Here is a 22,755-nt window from a genome sequence, read left to right as displayed (position 1 = left end):
AACATGGAGGATGTGGACTTATGGAAGAGGGAGATATGGTCTATGTTTAGGAACTAGCAAGTGAAACAGAAGAGTATATTAAAGTTGAACAGAAGAGTATTAAAGTTGAAAAAGTTGGTTGGAAGGGGTAGCTGGGTAGATTGAGCACTAGACCTGGAGGTTAGAACACAATCTAGGTTCAAATTTGGCCTTGGACACTTCCTAGCTGGTAAATTCCTTAACCCCAATTGCCTAGCCTTTACCACTCATCTGTCTTAGAACTGATATTAAGACAGAAGGGAGAAAGGAAGGAAGAAGGAGGAGGAGAAAGGGAAGAAGAAAAGGGAAGAGAAGGGAAGGAAGACTGGAGAAAAGGAAGGGAAAGGGAGCTTGTATAGCAAGACTGTAAATGGTTTTAAATCCCAAAGTCAGGAGTTTGTATTTGAGCCTGGATGCAATGAAAAGCTACTGAAAATTCTTGAATGGGAGTAGAAGGGTTGCTTGGTCATTCCTGTGCTTTAATGAAAATGATTTTGGCCTCTGAGTGGAGGATAGATTGGTGAAGGAAGAGATTAAAAGCAGGGAGTTTGAATTAAAGTGGTAAGTGAGTGGAGAACAAAGTTTAGAAATGAGAGATGTGGAGATAGGACTGATGAGCCTTGGAGGTGGATTAGATGTGGTGAGAGAGAATGAAGTTTTTCTTATTTCTGTTGTAGCTACCACCTTGCATCTAGTTGCCCAGGTTCAACACTTTGGACAACTGGATATGGACAGTGGTTCTTTCAACAGAAATAAAGAAATCTAAAAAGAGAAAAGGATTTGTGTGTATATGTGGGGAGGAGGGTATATAGGTGGGATCAGTGTTTTCTTAGGCTGAGATTTGAAGTTAGTGATATAAGATTAGTGCCTAGGATAGAGATTAGAGCTGATGATGCAGATTTGGAAGTCATTGCCATGGAGATGACTATTGAACTCATGAAAAATGAAGGATCACTAAATTTATCAAAGTAAGTAAGTAAAAGCAAATTATGTATTCTCACAAGTCTTCAATGTATTTTTTAAAATAAGAAATCAAGCTGGGTACAGCTAGATGGCTCAGTGAATTGAGAGCCAGGCCTAGAGATAGGAGGGTCCTGGGTTCAAATATGACCTCAAATACTTCCTAGTGGTATGACCTTGGGAAAGTCACTTGACCTGCATTGCCTAGCCCTTACTACTCTTCTGCCTTGGGACCAATACAGAGTATTGATTCTAAGATAAATGCAAAGGTTTTTACTTTGGAAAAAAAGAAAGAAATCAAGCTGATTAAAAATGATCATTGAATGAATAACTGCATGAATAATGAAACCATTTCATGTTTTCTTCTCTACTTTAAATGTCATAAAAGCTATGAGTTTATCATGCTTTCTACACAGGATACAATTGATAAAAATAAAATAGCAGTAATGGGACATTCCTTTGGTGGAGCCACAGTTATTCAGTCTCTTAGTGAAGACGACAGATTCCGGTAAGGAAAATAAGGCAAGAAGAAAATATAAATTTTTGTAAATGTTGTGATTTAATTTTAACCTGGGGGGCAGATAGGTGGCTTAGTAGATGAAGAGCCAGACCTAGAGTCCACATGTCCTGGGTTCAAATTTGACCTCAGAAACTTCCTAGCTGTGTGACCACCCTGGGCAAGTCACTTAACCCCCATTGCCTAGGCCTTCCTGCTCTTCTGCCTTGGAACCAATACACAGTATTGATTCTAAGACAGATAGTAAGGGTTTGAAAAATAATTATCATGAATTTTTATAGTCTATCCTCAGTCTTTATTTAGTACTATATGGAAAACAGCACCCTGTTCTTAAGCACACCAGAAAAGATTGCTATTCAACATCCTTTGTGACCTTGTTTTGCTGCTTAACATGGGAAATTCATATTATTTGTTCTACAGAATTACCGGCTACTGCGGTGAGTAAGAGTAACGTAATGCTTACCTTGTACGTGTAAAATTATTTAAAATTTTAACTTAAAAGACTTCAGGTTTAAAGTTGCAGAGGCATATGGTATAATAGGGCATTAGATTTAGAACCAAGAAGTTCTGTTTCAAACTCTTACTAGTTAAGAAACCCCTGGCAAGGTAAAACTAACCCACCTCTGCCTCAGTTTCTTCATCTGAAAAATGAGGGAGTCGGACCTGTAGTCTCTACAACTCCTACAACCTTAAGGTTCTAGGTGGGGTTTGTGTCATCATAGGTCTACCCAGTTAACTCTCCAGATTCCAGACAGTTTGTAGTCTAAACTGAATTGGTGAACCCCATCCCCAAGGTATTTTATTTTTTATCAGTCCATTAAACCACACTTAGTTCATAATAATGACATTTAATTAAATAGCTATTTAAATCACATAATAATATGGAGTTTCTTCCTCTTTTGTTAAGTTTTTCAGTCATGCCTGACTTTGTGACCCTATTTGGGGTTTTCTTAGCAAAGATACTGGAGTGGTTTCCTTTTCTTTAGCTCATTTTACAAATGAGGAAACTGAGGCTAACAGGGTTAAGTGAATTGCCCAGACAAGGTTAGTGTCTAAAGTCACATTTTAACTCGGGTCTTCCTAACTTCAAACCCAGTCTTCTGTCCACTGTGCCACCTGGCTACCTGATTTCCACCCTCTACTGCCCCTAAAGTGTTAAACTCAGTCTCCCACAAGTACACATACAGTGGAGAGTATACCTTTAATAGCCATCATAGATGGGACATCCACATTTAACCAGGACACTTACATTGAAAGGGACAAAGTTATACCTCCAAAACTTCAAAATTCTGGGTGTCTTCCATAGATGTTGCTGGCACTTCTGTGTGCTCAATGTGGCTTTCCTCTCTGTGGTCCACCAAGTGTTCAGCTCTATTATTCTCTGCCGAGTATCTTTGCTTTTCACTTTTATCCTCCAAATTTTGCTCTCCATGGCCACCAACTCTATTTTCAGTCCCCTAGTACCTTGTGCACCACAACCAGGGATTCTGCAGTTGCAGTTCTTTCCTCAGCTTTCTTTAAGACAATTCTAGCATCCAGTTGTGGGCAGAGAGTACTCTGATAAGTCTTTCCCCTAGAGGAGAGATTACCTTTTTCAGCCTGCACTTTTTCTGTCTCCTTATGTGCTTCAGCTCTAGTCCCTAGGAGGCCACTTCAGAACCACCTGCAGTTCAGTCTAATCCTTCAGTCGACTGGAGGTGCTGTGCCTGGTAAGCCTCTGCCTATAAGGAAAGGCATTAGCTCTCCTCAACCAACATCTTCAGTTTTAATAACTGTGAAGCTTGCTTCAATGAATTTCTCAATTAGGTTCCTCTCAGCTATTGGCTGATGAAAATCTCTTCTCCTCAGCCTGACTGTACCAGGAAGGACAGGATCCTATGCTGAGGTCAGGGCTGCTTTTTTTGATTTTTTCTTCAACTTTTCTCATCTGCTTTTCATCTTCAGAAGTCTTCTCAACCCTGTTATAACACTTTGAATTTTGCTATCTTTCCCCAGGTCTCTCAGTTAAACTCACACTTAACATGGTCAGAAACCCAGTTTAGGATTTATCGTATTCCTTAGCTAAGGCCAGTCCTCCCAGCATTCCCATTTCCTTAACAGGGAAGAGATGAGAGCCTCGGAAGAAAACAGTTTTCATTTCAGCCAGGATGCCTGCCTGCCCATCTCTTCTCCAGCAACTGTCATTCTGGCCAGAAAATTCTAAAGGGTTGTTGCTCTGTGCAGATAGCAACTACTGGGCTTACCTATAGAATTCCAAGAGGGACTTTTGTCCCACTTCTCTCAGCAATATGTCACAGCCTGTCAGTCTGATCTCCTTCCAACTTAACCCTATTTTAGAAATGAGGAAACTCAGACTCAGGTCTCATACTTAGTCAGAGCTGGGATTATAGCTCCAGGCTTAACTTGCTTTTTTATATTATTCTACTTGATCTCAGATTGATGAGTCCCCTTCAGTCAATTGCACCCTTGTGTATGTGGACTGAATAACATTATACAACTCTTTTTCCGATTCTTTAAATGTCATCTCCATATCTACAAATTCCTGTTCTAGATAATTTTATACAGTAAAGCTTCTATCAGCTACTAATTTTCTATTCTATAATGGTTTCTCAATGAATATTATCTATTTTACACTGATGAGGCTTTTTTTCTAAACTTGCATCTGAAGATGATTGTAAACAAGGAATCAAGAGACTTGGGTTCTGGCTTCCAGCTTTGCCATTAACTAGCTCTGTGTCCTCCAAATGCTCTATATCAGACACTCCTAGCTGTGAGATCCTGGGCAAGTCACTTAACCCTCATTGCCTAGCCCTTACCACTCTTCTGCCTTGGAATTGATTCCAAGATGGAAGGTAAGGGTTTAAAAAAAATCTCTAGCTTCTGTAAAAATGAGAGATCTCTAAGGTCTCTTCTAAGAGCCCCTCTAAGCTCTCTAACATTTTATGAATGTTAATTATTAATAATTATGAATTCTATGAGTGATTCTCAGTTCTATGAATTCCAGCAAAGATTCATTATGAAGATTATATACCTAGCATGGGTTATCTTGAGGGAGGCAAACTCATATCTTCTATTGTTGCTGATAGTCATTTTAGTCATATCTGACTCTTCATGACCCCATTTGGGATTCTCTTAGCAAAACTAGTGGAATGGTTTGCCATTTCCATTTCCAGTTTTTATAAGTGAGGAAACTGGGACAAAAAGGATGAAGTGACTTGCCCAGCTAGGGTCACATGGCTGGTGTCTGAGATCAGATTTGGTATCCTAACTTCAGGCTCCCAGACCTCTTTCCACCGTGCCATTTAGTTGTCCCATAGCTTCCATTTAGTAAATATTTCCCATAGTAAATCTAATCTTGCTAAATATAACCCCAAAGTCATTAAAATGACTGTCATCCTTATCTCCTAACACCAGGACCACATGTATATTGGAATTCTGAACTGACTCTCCTGTCAATTAAGGTACAAGATCTTTTTTTTGTTGGTTTTTTTTTATTGTCAATGAAATGTTCCCAGATGTGGCATTGCCCTGGATGCATGGATGATTCCCTTAAGTGAAGAGTTGTACTGTAGAGTTCCCCAGCCGCTCTTCTTTATCAACTCTGAAAGATTCCAGACTGCAGAAAATATCCTGAGAATGAAAAAATTCTACTTACCTGATAAAGAAAGGAAAATGATCACAATCAAGTAAGTATGACAAAGTAGTTCTATTTAATTGTCTCTAAAACTTTAAAGCTTGGGGCAAGAGAAAAAAAATAATAAAACTTTTAAGACACATTGATGGCCACAGCAGAACTCTAATGTTAGATGAGTTTAAGACTTCATTTTTTGTTGATTATGAGGGAAAAATTCTAGACAGAACCTATCATTTTTTCTTTTTTTTTAATTCTTTATTTCAGTAACAAATGTACACGAGTTTCCCAAGGTTACATGATTCATGTTGTCTCCCTCCCCTGTTGCCTCCCCCCTCCCAGGGTTGACAAGCGATATTGCATATATTGGGTTATTCATATATTATCACTCAATGTATTTTTCCATATTACTCATTTTTTTTACTAGAGCAATTTGTTTTCTTCTAAATTTTATCTGATGTCCCTCCAGATTGAGGGTTTGGCACAGGAGGGGGATTTTTCCCCTTCTAACTTATTTGGCAAGGTGATCTTTGAAATGAATTTTGGATATACCTAAATAATATTTTACTTAATTTTTCTCATATCCTCTCAAAAGGTGAGCAAGTCATTGGTTATTGGAAACGACCTACCTTTCTGTCTGTCTGTCTGTGTTTCTCTGGTGGTCTGTCTCCCTATCAGAGACAGATGGTGCAATGGTGAGAGCCCTGGGGTCAGGAAGATGACCTGAGCTCAATCCTGCCTCAGCACTTTCTTAGCTATTTAATTCTGTGCAAGTCACTTAACTTCTGTCTGTTTCCTCAATTCTAAACTCCTACCTCCCAGGGTTGCCGGAGATATTTGTGAAGCACTTAGCATGGTGCCTGGAGCACAGCAGATGCTTAGTAAATGCTTGTTCCTTGCCCTCAGCTCCCACCCTATCAAGATCTCCTTACCTTGCCCTGGCTGGATGTGTGGGGTTTACAGGAGCTTCGATCAACCCCTTTCAAGTCCATTATACTCAGAAATCTCAGGCCCAAGAGATCTGCTCTCTTCAGATTATTATAGGCAAATACCAGCAAGCCCAACCAAAGGCATCTATTTTTTAAACTAAACTTTGCTTTTTTAAGATATTTTTTCCTCAATTATATGTAAAAACAAATGTTAACCTACTAAAAATTTTTTTTGAGCCAAATTCCCTCCTCCCTCCCTGAGGCATTAAGAAATCTGCTATGGATTTGCAATCATGTAAAATATTCTTCCATATTAGTTATTTTGTGGGAGAGAACTTGAACAAAACAAAAAAAAATGAAGCAAAATATAGTGTGTTTCAGTCTGTATTCAGGCTCTATCAGTTCTTTTTCAGGAGGCAAGTGGTATTTTTCATTATGATGAGTGCTTGGGGATTGTCTTAGATCCCTATATTGCTAAGAAAAGCTAAGGCATTCGCAACTGTTCATCATACAGTATTGCTGTTAACTGCGTACCATGTTCTTCTGGTTCTGCTCATTTCACTTTGCATCAATTCAGACAGGTCTTTCCATGATTTTCCGAAATCATCCTCATTAATTTTTATAGCACAGTAGTATTCCATTACAAGCATATACCACAACTTGTTCAGCCGTTCCCCAATGGATGGACAACCCCTCAATTTCTAATTCTTTGCTACCACAAAATGAGCTGCTATAATAAACATTTTTATACAAATAACTTACTCCTTTTTTTTTAAAAAAAAATTTAATTTCTTTGGGATACAGACCTAGGAGTGGTATTGCTGGATCAAAGGGTATGTACAATTTTAAAGCCCCAAAGGCATCTTATTCGTGACACTACTTTGGTTATAAAATACAATATCTGAGGAGATTAGCTCCCCAACTTGGAGCTCACTCATACTTGACTGTCCTGTCAGTCATGGTGTTCATCTCCTAGACCCGTCGTTGTGTAGCATCCTTTATGTTACCTTGACATGCTGTAGCATTGAGCCTTCTATGTGATCATTTCTATGTCTTTTTTCTTTCCAGGGGATCAGTCCATCAGAACTTTCCTGATTTTACTTTTGTGACTGGTAGGATACTTGCGTACATGTTCTCATTAAGAGGAGATATTGATTCGAATTTAGTCATTGATCTGAGCAACAAAGCTTCATTGGCTTTCTTGCAAAAGCATTTAGGTAAGAAACTATTAATTAAGTTCTTTCATCAAAAAGTCAATATTTAACCCCAAGCTAGGGTAACCTATTTTCAAGTTTCAATTCTCTTTAAGAAACCTCTGATAGAATGGCTTATAATTTCATAATATAACATTTCATCTAAACTGGAAAAACTAGCAAATCAAGATAGAAATGAAAACTAGGTAATATTAGCAACACATTAAAAATTTACTGTGCAGCATCTGTCACTGACATACAAGTGGCCTATAGCACATGCACATATTAAGTTATATTATGCCATATAATAGCATATAGTACACACAGTCTCACACCCCAGAAACATCATCAAAGTTCCCTGCCCTGAAGAAATCACAAATCTAGAATCACAGATAGACAAATAAGCCTATATATATGTATATAATATATATATGTGTGTGTGTATGTATATACATATATGTTTACAATATAGTAGCATTAGTAATACTTTATCACATAATAAATACCTTAATTCCAAAAGGATGAAATTTATATTGGGGTTAATTATATGCTGGGTCCTTAAACCACTCCAATTTCCTGTGGAAGAGCAGCTATCCACTGACATAATTTCCTAACCTGAGTTTTCTGTTGAGACCCTTTGAAACTATTTTTCCCTTAAGATTTTCAGTCTTTTTACTTGAAATTGCAAGTCACTAATTAATACCTCCAATTCTCTAAATTTTTTGCATATTCGTATTTTTCTGCTTAGGTCTTCAGAGAAATTTTAATCAATGGGACCCTTTAATTGAAGGTGAAGATATAAACCTCATTCGAGATAGCAATGCTGCCTCAATTACATATCTTTCTGAGTACCTGGAATAAAGAAATGTGCAGTGTCGACCAACCCATTTTTTAAAAAACTAAATTATGTTTCATCGAGACCATAGTTGTTTATTTTTAACTATTGCCCATGTACTTTTGAAAATATAGACTATGCTATAATCATCGGTTAAAGTGGCTGAGGTTTATTATGCTTAAATTCAAAGGATTTAAATGTATAAAATCATAGTAGCCTGTATTTTTATTACTCTCACCTTTTAGAAATATTAATGTTTATAAAACAAAGGTTTCTACATCAGCATTTTTTTCTGATGAAGGGCTTGGGGGGGGTGCCCCTCTACAAAAATAATGAGTATATACCATTCTTGTTTATGAAGAAAAAAGAGGGGGAGGGATGGGAATGGAGGGTGGTATTCACACTTCCTTTTACATTTCAATTATGAGCACTAAATACTTTTGATCCCAAGGATCACGGAGAAAGTGCTATCGTGGGTACCCCAGGTAGTACTATCATTACCGCCAAACTAATGACCATCTGACACTTAACAGCCCAGAGGAGGAATATGAAAAAATAGGGAGAAAGGCAGCTAGATAGAGTATGCAGCCAAAAAAAAAAATAAAAAAATAAAAAAATAAAGCACATTCCATTTTCTGAGCAAAGGGTTCCATAATGGAAAAAGACTTAACAAGGAAATGTCTTTCAGGATGATTGTATATATTCAAGAATTCTAAGAAAATAAAGTTTTCCTGGTTTTCTTTTCAAACTTAAAATTAAAAGATTATATGTAAAAATTACACAAATACATTATACACTAGATTCCAGATCCTTACCAGAAGATTGCTCTTTTGGGATATTAACCAAATAGCTTCACTTTCACACCAGTATTTCTTAAGGATATTCTCATCCCAATTAGATAGAAAAAATCTAATAAGACTGAAGGAGATGAGGAATGTAGGAAAAGAAAAATAAATACATAGGATCATCAAAACAGAAGGAATCTTGGACATCTTGTAGTCCAACCTGCTCTTTTTAAAAGGTAATCCAACCTTTAAAAGGTCCAGGAAACAAAGATAGCCATTGGTTGGGAATGGCTTAAACAGGAATGAATTGGAATATGAATTATGAAAGCAATGAATGGTGACTACAGAGAAGCATGAGAAAAGACATAAATGAACTGATGCAAACATGAGGAATCAGAAAAACACATATGACAACTATAAAAATGAAAAAAACAACAGCAAAAGTGATATGAAATTTAAATCTCCAAGATTGGCCCCCTACAATAATATGAGAAGCCACCTTCCCCTCTGACACCTTGGAGAGTACAGGTTTGGCACATAGAAGCCAACTTGCAGTGTATTGCTCAACTTTCTTTACTTTCTTTTTTTTTTAAAGGGGGGATACATGGAGAAATGTAGGTGATGTAAAAACAAAAAATATCAATAAAAATCCATTTTTTCAAAATGAGGGACAGGCATGAGTGACTTTGTCCAAGCTTTACATGACCAGGATGTTCTGATTGCCAACTCTGGAGCTCCTTACAACCCTGCTGCATTTCACTGCACCCAAGAAGTCACAAAGGTTGGATTTTCCATGTGTTTTTCCATGCACTCTGATGCCATGTGCTTAATGACATTCAACAGAGCTGATGCCCCTGCAGCCCTCTAGCCTTATGCCTGCCACAGTGTTAACAATGCTCCTGCAGCCCTCCTGAGTTGTCTAAGCTGGAAAAATGCTTCCCTCTGACCATTTGTTGACTTTGCCCTCTACTAAATTTGATTTCAGATGGAGAAGTTATTTGGAGAGGAATGCTGGGAGAGTTTAACGGAGTCCTGGCCTTTACAGTGGGCGGTTAGTGGGTTTAGTGGACCTGTCTTTGTTTTGTGGTCGTAAGAAGCTGTTTAGCCAATCCAAGGTCCCTTTTCCAGCAAGAAACCATGGGGCATGAACAAGATTCTTAAATTGCCATTTAAATAAAAGGAAAATCATCTAATGTTAACTATTATATCCTACTTGTTATTAAAGAGTAATATATACATAGTATACTTATTTAAAATATGATTAGCTCATCATGCTGGAGGGAATCCAATAAATATTTCTGAACCCCAGCTATTTTACCATTTCAGTCTGTAGTTTCTTTCCTAATTACAAGCATACATGTGTCTAAAATGAATTTATACCTTGCAAACTGAAGTTTGATAACTTAGGCCATTTCTGTCTTCCACTCCAAAGCTTCTACCTTCTAGTCCATCCAAGACACACAATTAGTTTTGGGACCTATGATCTGACAAACATTTATTAAGCTCTTACTATGTGCCAGACATATGCTAAGTGCTTAGGTAGACAAAAGCAATCCTAGCCCCAAGAAGCTCACATGAAGGAAATGATGTATAAAGTGGCAATGTATGTGTGAGATAACAGTGTAAATGGGAAGTAAATAGAAACTAGCATTAAAAAGGACCAAGAAAGATTTTTTTAAACCCTTGCTTTCTGAACTAGTAACAATTCTAAGACAGAAGAACAAGGGCTAGGCAAATAGAGTTAAAGTGACTTATCCAGGATCATACAGCAAGGCTAAATTTGAACCAAATCCTTCTAACTCCAAGTCTAGCCCTCTATCCCCTGTGCCATCCCAGCTGCCCCTTCTTGCAAATGGGATTTTAGTTTGAGGCTTGAAGGAAGCCAGGAGATGAGTGAGAACATTTCAGGTATGGGGAACAGCCAAGAAGCAATGATTAGGAGATGGAGTGTCTTGTGGAACAAATTTCAGTGGATTATAAAGTAGGTGAAAGAGTGTAAAGTTAAAGAAGACTGGTACTCTTTTTGTCTTTCACAGAATCACACCTAAGTTTTTGATAGTCTTATAGTTGTAGTGGCCAAGCCCCCCACCCCCACCCCAGTTCCATTCATCACTAGAGTCTCTCTAAACCTAATAAACTGGCCATAAGTCTATCACTGGATCCTCATACACAACCTCTCCAACTTAATATGACACCCAGTTTGATGGTGAAATTTCAAGAATGCCATTGGGGGACAGAAGCTTCTATGTTTTCAATAATGCAGTCTCCTTTAGACTACAAAGCTAGGGATTCTCAAGATTAAACTGTTTTGTTTGGCCCAGAAGGAAAACCTCTTAGCTGAGATACATTTAGGCTGGATGAAGAGAAACACTTCCTGACAATCAGAACTACCCAAAAGTGGAATGGGCTGCCTCCCAAATGACTACTGAATAGGAATTATCACACTAGGCTATTGGTATGGAGAGGCAGACTAGTTTCAGAAAGAAGTTAAATGTCAAATGGTCAAACCTACCTATTTCTCAAAATCTTTTATTAAGAATTTTTTAAAATTAAAAAGCAACCTACACAACCACCATCTTTTAAGGAAAAATTTTATTCAGTCTTGTTATACATACTCAAATTCAAACAAGTGGTCAATTATTTATTCACCAGAAAGGAAAGACAAAACTTCCAAACAAAGTAGAACTATTACTAATAAATGAGACCATTCTAAAGTAGAGAGCATCACATAATATACACAGGTCATGTATAGCATTTTCTGTCATAAGGATTTTTTCCACTAATTTATATACTGTATTTACATAGGTTCACTTTCTGAATTTTGACTAATATGGAAGACACAAATATTCCATGTCAAAGGTAAGAACTGTTATTAAGATTTAAAGGGAGATGTTGCAAATTATTTACAAAGATAGCACCGTAAAATACCATAGATATATTCGACCTGAAATTTGTTAAAAGTGTTTTTTAAAAATCATTTTCCAAAAGGGCAAGTTCTTCTCAAGAATATGAACCCACAATTTTTCTGCTGATCTGAATCGTGAAAACAAGATGCCACAGTCAGGAACTATTTCATGATTTCTGGGCAACATCTAAGGCTCCACATTTAAATCACCTCCAGATCGTTTTTCTAAAACCAGAGGGGTAAAGCCTAAAGCTGAGAGAGCAGAAACAAAGAAAATATTATTTGTATAGATGCTGCTTCATTTGTAGATTAAGACGAGGGACAGAATAGTTGTAGGAATTATACAGAACTGGTGAGTGTTTCATTTGCTTTTAATCTTTGATTGTGTGACAAAAACCATTAAGATTTATATGACTACTGTACCTATGTCTTTTGAGAATAAGCAAGCGAGAACACAAAACCTTAAGGCTGATTGCTCAAATCACCTACCCCTTGTACTCAATCATCTTACTGTCTTATCCCATTTTTGCCTAACATCACCAAAAGTACAGTTTAAATCAAGCTGTGAAACTAAAAGGGAAAAAATCCACTGGAACATGTACTTGGTTACTACTAACCCATTTTGGCTCAAGTATTTACTTCCTAGTGTTAAGACCAAGGAAACTAACCATTTTACCTTTTCCTTGGAGACAAGAGTGATATCGGCTGTATTTAAAATTACCACTCAGAATTTGTATTTCAAAGTTACCTTTAATAGCAGTGTCATCTGTTGAATTTAAGTAAAAATCTTTTTCCAATGCTTGATATACACCCTACCAAAAGAAAGCCCAAAGTTACTACCCACACTATAATACATACAAAGTACCTAAAATAAGATGGGGGTGGGGTGGTGGAGGAGTTCCAAGAGGAGGAAAAGGATATAAGACTATGGAAGAATTAAAACAAGTTTAAAGAAGAGTGTTCAACTTCTCAGTTGTCTTTTCTAAATAAACTCATGTCCAACTGAGTAGGCTAAATTTAGGGGGTTTGTTTAGTTTTAAAGAATTATGATAGGGTTAGGTGGAGAGAACTATCTGCAAAAACTATCATCACATCCACCTAAAAAGATCAACTATTTAAATTAACAGGTCAATGGAGGTGGCCAAGTACACATACCAGATGAGGCAGAAGTCCTTAATCACCTTACACTTACATACATCTTCAGCACCAATTGGAAATAACTAACAAAGCTTTCCCATGAGATCACTTGCCAAAAATATTTTAATACAGTGGCTTTGATCTATACTGAAGATTTAAAAAATGAAACCTGGAGAATTTTATTGTAATAATCACCTGAGTCAACATGGGGCCAGGGAGAGTCAAGTGCCACGTTATTGTTGTTCAGTTGTTTTTCAGTCAAATCCAACTTTTCACATTTGGGGTTTTCTTGGCAAAGATACTGGAGTGGTTTGCCATTTCATTCTCTACCTCATTTAACAGGTGAGGAAACTGAGGCAAGCAGGGTGAAGTGACTTCCTCGGATCACAAAGCTAGTAAGTATCAGGCTAAATTTGAACTCAGCAAGATGGGTCTTAGTGACTCTAGGCCATGCACTTTATCCATTTTGCTGCCTGGCTACCCCAATTAAAACACCTCACACACTATGCATTACACAAAAATGGAGAAACCTTCCTATTTGCTGATTGAAATGCTTTTCTTTAAGCAAAGTGGAAGGTAGGGCCAGGTGAGGCATCAACCTAAGCAAAATCCCCAAATGTTCACATCTCACCAGATTAATTTTCCTCTTGGTTAGCTATTTTGTTTCTGTGAATCTTCTTACCAAAAAGGTTGGGCCCCATTTGGTTTGAGGTGTTAGGCCAAAAAACTTGTTTAGTAAAACAATAGATATGCAGAACATCAATTTTCTAAAGTCAATTATGCCTTCAAGATTTTCTTTATAATGACCTATATAATGCCAGCTTTAGATTGTACTCAATTTAAAATTCCAAGCCTGGAGACTAAAATATGAAGCTTAAGGAATGGAGATACACATGCTATCCTTTAATGTATTGTTGAAGCACTTCCCAATGGTCTTGCAATAATCAAATTTTGTAATTCCATACCTCAGATGGACTATTATTCAATTTAGGTATTCCATTCCAGACATTTTCTGGGTTCACTATTTCTTCCATACCATTTGAAAGGTTCAGAACCTTGAAAAGATAAAAATGAGCTCTTTTTAGACAAGAGACTGTAACCCAATGAAAATTTACAATGTAACAAAAGTTATCATGACACTTAGAATAATCAGATTCAAACTTTGAACTGTTTACCATTTGCCAATTTACAAAGAAGCATCAATTTAATTAAACCTTTGATTTGTTATTAATGCAAAATAAACCATTTCAGTGAGGCTAACAGACTATATTCCAAGCAAAACCAAGAATTTAAATGCTCAGGGGGATTTTTTTCTGTAGTACAGTGTAAAAACCTCACAAATGCTTTTTATCTTCTTCTTTTTTTCTTTTTTTAAAATAACAAAAAACAAGTTTCTGGTGCTTCTCCATTCTTAGGGAATAAAAGTGGTTTTAACGCAAGAGCCACTTCTAAAGCCATTTTAGGGTAACTGTGCCAGGGTAGTCAGCCTGAGAAATAAACAGTTGCTGGTTTTACTTCATGTACTATAACAAAAGACATTTTCTTCTAGAAGAAGTCCTCTCTGAAAAATTTTAATACCAGATAATTTTCTTAATACCCATAATTATTTAACCTGAAACACAAATCCAATTTACCTTGGTACCTTCATCAGCTATTTCCAAAATCTGGCACTCAGACCATGTATTCCTTATGCTTGACCAGACAACACATTTCGAACCAATGGTGAATCCTTCTAGAGTATAGGTATTTTCAATTTGAGCTATAAAATTCAAAAAGAGTTAAGCTTTTTTGTCCATACCTTCCTTCCCTAATTCTTTAAATCTCAGATTTCCAAAGCATTTTCCAAATCTGCCTTTACTCTATTCCTTGACAGATTAAAAAAAATATTATCAGTGAAATTGTATCTCTTTCTAACTTTAATTCTATCAGCCACAGATACTTTCCCCTCACCTTTTGGTCACAATGGGGGAATTGGCATCAAAGGACCTACCAGAGAATAGAAGTATATGCTAAAAACTTGGGAGTATGATCTCGGACAAAGTAATCTTAGAATTTCAAATTTCCAATTGACAGTGAAAGTTAGATGCTTGCCATTTTCTCTAATCATGTTACTAGACTAACCAGAACAGAAAACGGCAGAATATCTTAAAGCAAAGGATGAATAGAGGATTTTAATCTTACAGTTTTATATTTCTGAATTTATAAATCAGTTATTCAGAAAAAGTTCCCTAAATCTTTTCCGAGTTTTCTAAGTTCAAGGGAAGATTAAAAATACAACAATTTGGCATAACAGACTTATATGCATCATAAAATAATGGCAAAATGAGGCAAAAGTGTTATAAAGTATTGCTGGATTTAAAATGAGGTCATCAGAAATGTCAGATATTTAGTATACCACAACACTTAAAGGAATTTTAAAATCACTGACTCAGGAAATGCAGTCTCTGACCATCAATCCATAGAGGAAACACTGAAAACAATTTTTAAATGTCTCTATTGGTAAATGTATGATAAATATACACACATGTAAGATTTCATATCAAGATATTGGGGGTTTAATTTTAACAACCCATTTGTAGAAATTAAGATAACTTGGGGCAGGTAGGCAGCACATTGGATAAAGCACCAGATCTAGAGTTGGGAGGACCTGGATTCAAATCTTGATTCAGACTTTCTAGCTATGTGACCCTGGGCAAGTTATTTAACCCATTGCCATTCTTCTGTCTTAAAAATTCATATTAAGGCAGAAGGTAAGGATTAAAAAAAATTGAAACCCTTTATTTAATACCATAAATCTTCATCAGGAATAAGTTACCCTAAGAGATACCTTACCAGTGATGGGCAAACGTTTTAAAGAGGGGGCCAAAGGAAAGGAAATGCTCATCTGTCAGTCTGTTTCTAAGGCAACTCTTTCGAAGTTTCACTGTACTGTATCCTACTCATTGTATTCATCAGATTAGGAATAATGTCCCACAGCCGGATAGAACATTTCAGGGGGCAGCATCTGGCTCGCACCCCCGTAATTTGCCCATCACTGCTTTAGACAAATTCTGCCCACCTCCCTGCCACAGCTCCCTTTCTAAATCTACCATTATTGTGTCTTCCATATAAAACAATTAAGGAGAAAAACCTCTGAGATTCAGCATCTCCTAGTTTGGGATACTCAGTCCCTGAAAGGGTGAAATACACATCACTAACTTTAACTTCAATAAAAAGTAGTGAGGGAGGGAAGAAAATACATACCTGAAGCGTGGTCTGTTAAAGCATTCCCATGGTTTTCTTCTGCTTTTATTTCTTCTTCAGGGAGCAAGTGAGTCAAAGACTCAACAGTAAGTCTGTTTTTATACTCTGTAAACACTTCCTTATACAAGTTATGTGCAGTCTCTGTTTTGGAATGTACTTTGCATCTGTCAAAAGGTTTTAGATGATTTGGCTCTCCAGGGTCCTCTGGACATGGAGTTTCCTGGGCCTTCTGACTCACCTTTGAAAAGGGTTGAGTCTCCTTGTCCAGAGACAGAGATCCTATTGGAGATTCTAATTCTAGCTGTTCCGATTTAGAATTGTTTGAGAGCTGGATTGTAAATTGTTCCAAGGTAACTACTTTTGGGTCACATCCCTGGGAAAGTTGGGCCATGGGAGGTTCCAGGTCCAGCTCTTTTGCCTCATCACCAGCTAGAGAAAGCTGTAATTCAATGGACTCCAGTTCTAAGAACTCTTTTGATTCTTCCATTGAGAGGGGTACTTCAAGGGAATCTAGTTCCAAGATTTCTTTGGTATCATTAATTCGTGGCAGCAGAGTTTCTAATCCCGTAATCAGGTTTTTGTCACTGTCAAACTTTACTTTTTCAGCCAAAGAGCACTCTACTCTATTATCTCCAGCACTGTCTTTGCCAAGCGGTCCTGCTGAAGACACAAAAGCCTTGATGGCTTCATTTTCAAAAGCAAGACTTGGCTTGGTTTCCACATGGTTTAATCCACCACTTAGACGGAAAATATCTCCTTGAGGTTCCATATAGAGTAAGCCATCTTGTGCAACTTTGTTAGGCTTATTTCCAATGGCAAGACTGAGGGACCTGGGAGTTTCTGCTTCCCTCAGTTTGTTTTCACATAAAGTCTTTGGGAATTCTTCATCAGTTGTACAGAACTGTTCCGAAAATTTTAGCATTTTCTCATTAAGGTTTTCACCTTCATACTTTAATTGAACCACTGCCAGTGGGATATCACAGACATCTTTTTTGATCTCTAAAATAGTGAGCTCTAAAATACCCTCTGTAGCTATTTCATAAAAATAATCATTTTCTTCAAAAGAACAGACACCTTCTAAAACGTTATATCCTGATAGGCAACAGGGGAAACACTGCATATTGATATTCAAGAGGTCACTAGGGATATTCCAGATGGCATTTCTGCAAAAATTGACTGCATTCCCGAAGTCCACAAGCCTAACTGATACGAGGTCTTCCTCTAGCACTTCAGTAACAAGTCCTCTATAAAAACGCCCATCTTCACTGTATTTCACAATACAAGCCACACCTGACTGAACACCTGAAATGCAGTCTGCACAGACTGCTGCATGTTCTCCAGCAGCCTGTACTTGGGGGTCCAAGCAGTCAAGAACCTTTGTGTCAGCAAACTGACACCAAAAATACTCTGGCCCATCAATCACAGTGGCATAAACTTTTATCTTATTTACTTCTGGGAGGTACCAGTTCCGCAACTTAAAATTTTTTTTGCCAGGATCTTTAAAGGGGTCCTGAGGGGGAGGAGGAAGGTGGGGAAGAGGAAGGTGGGGAGGAAGAGGAAGAAGAAGAGGAAGAGGAAGAGGAAGAGAAAGAGGAGGAGGAGGTGGAGGAGGAGGAGGAAGGGGGGGAGGAGGAGGAGGAGGGGGAGGGTCTAAAAGAGTCTCTGGATTGGTACCTGCATTTACCTGGGCAGAAGTTTCTACTTGTGATTTTCCATTAGATATAAATTTGCTGATCATATCCTCTGATATTACACCCTGTTCATCTGTAAGCAAAACATCCCACTTATCTTCATATTTCATGACAAACTCACAATTGATCTGAGCCTCACCTGTTCTCTCTGAAAAGTAAAGCTCTTGACATTGGTTTTTAATCTGCAGGATATGAAGCCCACCCAAGGTACAGTGAATGCCCATCCCTGGAACTAAAGCATTAGCTTTCTGAAGTTTACTTAGTTTGCTAATGTTGACCACCGAAGTGTTCCCATAGTCTATGAATTGTACAGTGACAAGGTCACCAGACTGCTCTTTGACTACAGCCCGATACCTTAAGTCATCTTCTGGAAAAATGGCACATATCAAGTCTCCTTTTGCCAGAGATCGTCCAGCAAAACATTCCCGTCTTGTTTTATCATCATTTAACTTCTCTGAAATACTTGCAAGTTCTTCCTCATCATCAGCTAATTGAATATAAAAGTCTGTTAGATCATTAATATGGGAAACATATACCTTTGTCTTAAAACCAGGCACTATACTCTTCTGAGGTAGATCACAAAATTTAAGCGGTAAGTCCTTATTTCTCTCTAACATTTGTACAGAGGGCTGAACAAGATTCTCTCCTATTTTATTAGGTGGATGGGACACGTGATTACTTTGACCTCCCACAGATTCCTGATAATGAGTTAACAAGCCTATCTTGGTTGAACTTTGTAAGTTTTTTAATTCCTTACATGCTAAACTGATTTTAGGTTTGCATGATTCTCCCTGGATCTCTGACGTGCATAATTTATTTGCTGTTTTGCTGGAATATCCAGCAAGTAAGTTCCTATTTTCGCTTTTTACTTTAAGGGTTTCAACTGAAGAGAGCAATTCTTCATTTTCTACTTTCTTTGGCCCTTTGAAGCCTAGTAAACCCAACTTCTCGTTTATTTTAGCATTAATCTGAACACTACCATCATACAATTCAATAATCAACCTTCCATCTGGATCTTTTGCTACAACTAAAGCCTTCAGTGATTTGTCTAATACGGCCTCTTCAAACCAACCTGCAATTTCTTTAGGAGTATTGTCATAGACATCAGACAAAGAACATTTCACGGCTTGCATTGGCAAAAGTAAGAGATCATAGGCATCACCTGGGATTGGAAGCAAGTCTTCATTTGCAACCACATGAACATTCCCAAAGTCAACAAAGAAAACTTTGTTTGGTTCTTTGCCTGTGACTATTCCTCTATACCAATTCTGGTCACTATATTTTGCAAGGCACAAAGTCCCAGGGTTTAATGAAGATGTTTTTGAATGTTGTAAGACTCTGCTTAATCGACAAATATCACTTGACAGCTGCTCTAGCACACCTGAGCTCCTCGAAAGCTGGCAATAAAAAGTCCAAGGTCCATCAACATGTGTTACAAAAACAGCTTCTTCACTTCCAATTTTGATGTCATGGGTGGAATAATAGTAGGAATGGAGTTGCATGGAGGATGCTAGAGGTTTCTGAAGTTGAACTTGTTTGGCAAACCCAATTTCTGTTAGGTAGTGGCAAGCACTCTGAAAAGGAGTTAGTAAATCTACCACATTAAAGAGTTCTTTGTTATTTATTGCTGCTAGGGCAAAAATTGTGCATTTCAACTCCAGATTATCTTCCCAGGCATTATCTACAAATTCTTTAAAAGCTTGAATTGCTCTTTCATCCCAAACAAAGGGATTTTGACTGGCTGGTTGAATTAAATTGTACAGGCTACATCTAAAAGCTTGAGCCTTTAGCTTTAAAAAATCATCATTGATTGAATAGATATTCTTCATAGAGACTATTTCTTTATTTCCATAGTCAACAAATATTACTTTGGCATGGTCAGTAGAAGGGGTTCCACTAATAATCAAAGCTCTGGACCATTTCCCATTAATAGTTCGCTTTGCCAAGCAAGCTGGACTGATTCCCTGGTATAGAGGGGTAGAATTCTTGCAAAACTCCTGAATTTTACACATTAGGGTTCTGAGACCTTGGAGGTTTCTGGTCAGTTGGCACCAAAAATATCCAGGGCTTTCAACATAAGACACTTTAACTTCTACTGTGCTCCCAACTTCTAACTGACCTTTATAGGGAGAGCCCGGCTTAATTTCCAAATAATTTTGTACTAGTGGAGAATAGATAGGCATATTTCTTGTTTTCTCTGCTGCCTGCACAACTGATTCACTGAAAGAGCTTTTTGTAACAACTGTTCGGTCAGTCCCAACGTCTAAAACTGGAGGCTTGTCATCTTTCATTGCCCACTGTCCCATTCCAACCTTCTTGGCAGAAGCCATTCGGTTACAATCAGCATTTAGTTGATTTGGAATTTGCCCCGGGGAGTGCGCTGGTGGCCTGATGTCCATCATCTCAAATTCCTGATATTTGGCATATCCAGCCTGGGCAATCAGTTTGCTTACATTTTCTTCCCCCATTCTTGATTCATCAAGAATTTCAATGACATACTGGTTATCCTGCTTATCGAGAACGTGAATGACCAACTCCTTGTGCAGCACAGTTTTTTTGAAATAGGAAATGGCTTCCCGGCTCCAAGTTTCCCCGAGGGGCCAGATATCGGCCAGACAGCACCTCAGCGCTACAGCTGGGAGCTGCCTGAACTGAGGTAGCAGCATTTTCACGTCTGAGCAGCCCACTGTCTCAGTATCGCCCCGATCCACCAAGTGCACTTCCACGCTTTTGTCCCCCACCAGTCTAGTGACTACAGCTCGGTAATACCCGTGCTCTTTCCACTTGGCGCAGCAGAGGTGGTCGGGCACCGGCTGAAGCGCCAAGCCGTCCAGCTTTCGCGATGAGTAGAAGTTACACATACTCCTCATTAACTTGCTAAAGGGGCCACTGTGTTTTCTCAACCTGATCCAAAACTCCGAGGGATCCTTAACAAATTCTACCTGGGCATCATAGAAAGAATTAGCCTTCAAACGCACAGCTTTCAGGACGGGCGGAGACAGGTCATCTTCCAACCCCTCCTCAGGCTCGGACTCCTTTCCTTCCTCTTCTTCCAGGCCGGGGCTCTGGAGAAGTCTGTCGGCCAGACAGCAGGACTGGACCCCGAAGGCACAGTTGAGATTAATCCCATCCTCTCCATATAATGTTACATAATATACGTGTTCAAAGGAACTATAAAATTCAATTTTGGCATTTACCGCCTGACCTAGGATCAGGGCCTTGAGGTCTCCTACTTGGGAACGAGACCAGCCTCGTCCACCATCCCAGAGTCCGTATAAGGCACAGGGATAAGTAACCACCGGCATCCGAAAATATTCGGGAAGCAAGTATCTCAAACTACCACAGCTCACTAGCTCTTTCCTCCCATAGTCTACATGCAGCACTTGGGCACAGCGCTGCGGTCGAAAATTCTCTAGCAGCTGTGCTCGGTACCACTGTCCGTCCAGGCCACAGGCGGCACAAGGGGAGCCGGGCTTGTCCGGGCTCTCCTCCCTCTCCTCCCAGCTGCTGTTTCTCCCACTTTCGTCCCCGGTACCTGTTGCCCGATAGGCATGGGCCATGCTGTCAGACAACCGGCGGATCTCCTGGGAAAGGCTGCGGAGCTGGCAGTGAATGCGATGCGGGTGGCACACCTGGGTCACCACCACAGGCTCCGTAACGCCCAGCTGCAGCTGAGGGTAGAAGTAATCCAAGAGCTGCGGGGGCTCCTGCTTGGGCAGGGCCCTGGGGAGGAGCACCGAAGCGCCCGCGGCATTGATGTAGCGCTTCAGCAGTGATCTAAAGAGACTGTCAGGCACCTGTCGCGCCAGGCCCAGGTCCTGCATCTGCTGGAACACAGTAGGCACCTCCAGCAGCACCAGGCGCTGGGGAAGCAGCACATCTTGCACTCGGCCCTGCACCTCCTTGCCTTGGAGGTGGCCAAGGAAATCCACGGCGCCTCGGGACCACTGCTGGGGCTCCCCGCCGCCTCCCCCGAGTGGCACCAGGCCGGTCAGCACGCAGCCCAGCACCTCTGACGGCAGGTGGAAGAACTCGTTGCGGCCAGGGGCCAAGGCAGCTGAGTTGGCCGTGACCGTGCGGCCTTCGTCCAGGAGGAAGACTCGGCACTCCTGCGCCTGTCTGCTGACCACGCGGCAGCGGTGCCAGCGGGGGCCCAGCTGCACGAGGCACAGCTCGCCGGGGTTAGCTGCTGGCATAGCCCGGGTCCGGGCCGCTACCGCCGCTGCGGCCACTTGGATGTCGTGACCCAGACGCACGTACTCCTCTCGACGGTCGCCCACCAGCCCCCAGAGCTGCACGGGGATGACCTCCGGATGCACATCCACGAAGGAGACGCGCAGCGTGATGGGGGCGCCAGGGTTGGGCATGCCGGGTGTGGAGCACATGGCGAAGGCGGGAAGCGAAGGTGAGGCTAGGAAGGAGAGGCGGTAGAAGGAAGGCAAAGTAGGCGAGGGCAGCTGGCGATCGGAGGCACGGAACTGGGAAGCTGGCTTCTCCTCCAGAGGCTTCCCCCAATACCAGCAGTCCCCGGACGCTGGGTAGAACACTCACTGAGTTGGGACCAACCCCACGACCAAGTCCCTGGGAAGAACGTGCCGCGAACCTCGACCGCCAGTGGGCGACCTAAAATCAAAAGCAGAGAAAGGAAAACTTTTTTAAAAACCGACGGGGAACCGCTTCCCTCGCGCCTCGCCTCGCCCACCCCAACCCCGCGCCTGCCCCGGGGAGCCTTCTCGCGAGTGGCTCTTCTGAGCCCCCGAGGATACACACCAGATACGAACTAAACTGCTAGAACGCAGACTAACCGCTTTGGCCCCTCCGCAGCCCTTTATATAGTGCCCGAGCCTGGGCGTGAATGAGTACCTAGCATCCGGTGGCGCGTGTGCGAGGATCCCATTGGCTGGGGACAGG

General features: G+C 40.0%; 2 protein-coding genes across 2 annotated transcripts in view; one reads left to right on the top strand and one right to left on the bottom strand.

Moving 5' to 3' along the window:
- Nucleotides 1–9,669, top strand: part of PLA2G7 (phospholipase A2 group VII) — a 34,305-nt gene extending 24,636 nt beyond the window's left edge. Inside the window, exons 8-12 of the mRNA XM_044673031.1 lie at nucleotides 1,395–1,486; nucleotides 5,011–5,181; nucleotides 7,124–7,272; nucleotides 7,997–8,084; nucleotides 8,593–9,669. Coding sequence (XP_044528966.1) covers nucleotides 1,395–1,486; nucleotides 5,011–5,181; nucleotides 7,124–7,272; nucleotides 7,997–8,084; nucleotides 8,593–8,662 — 570 coding nt within the window. The 3' untranslated portion in view covers nucleotides 8,663–9,669. The remainder of the gene's footprint in view (nucleotides 1–1,394; nucleotides 1,487–5,010; nucleotides 5,182–7,123; nucleotides 7,273–7,996; nucleotides 8,085–8,592) is intronic.
- A 4,185-nt stretch (nucleotides 9,670–13,854) lies between these two features.
- On the bottom strand, nucleotides 13,855–22,229 carry TDRD6 (tudor domain containing 6). The gene is made up of 4 exons (XM_044675334.1): nucleotides 17,838–22,229; nucleotides 16,154–17,663; nucleotides 14,545–14,669; nucleotides 13,855–13,965 (listed from the first exon to the last, which is right to left on the bottom strand). Exons 1-4 carry the CDS (start codon nucleotides 22,227–22,229, stop codon nucleotides 13,855–13,857), a joined length of 6,138 nt encoding a protein of 2,045 aa, XP_044531269.1.
- Between the last annotated feature and the right edge of the window lie 526 nt (nucleotides 22,230–22,755).

Source organism: Gracilinanus agilis, chromosome 4, assembly GCF_016433145.1.
Source record: "Gracilinanus agilis isolate LMUSP501 chromosome 4, AgileGrace, whole genome shotgun sequence".
Lineage (NCBI taxonomy): Eukaryota > Metazoa > Chordata > Mammalia > Didelphimorphia > Didelphidae > Gracilinanus > Gracilinanus agilis.
Note: the sequence above shows the minus strand (reverse complement) of the source record. Positions and strands in the feature narration are given on the sequence as shown.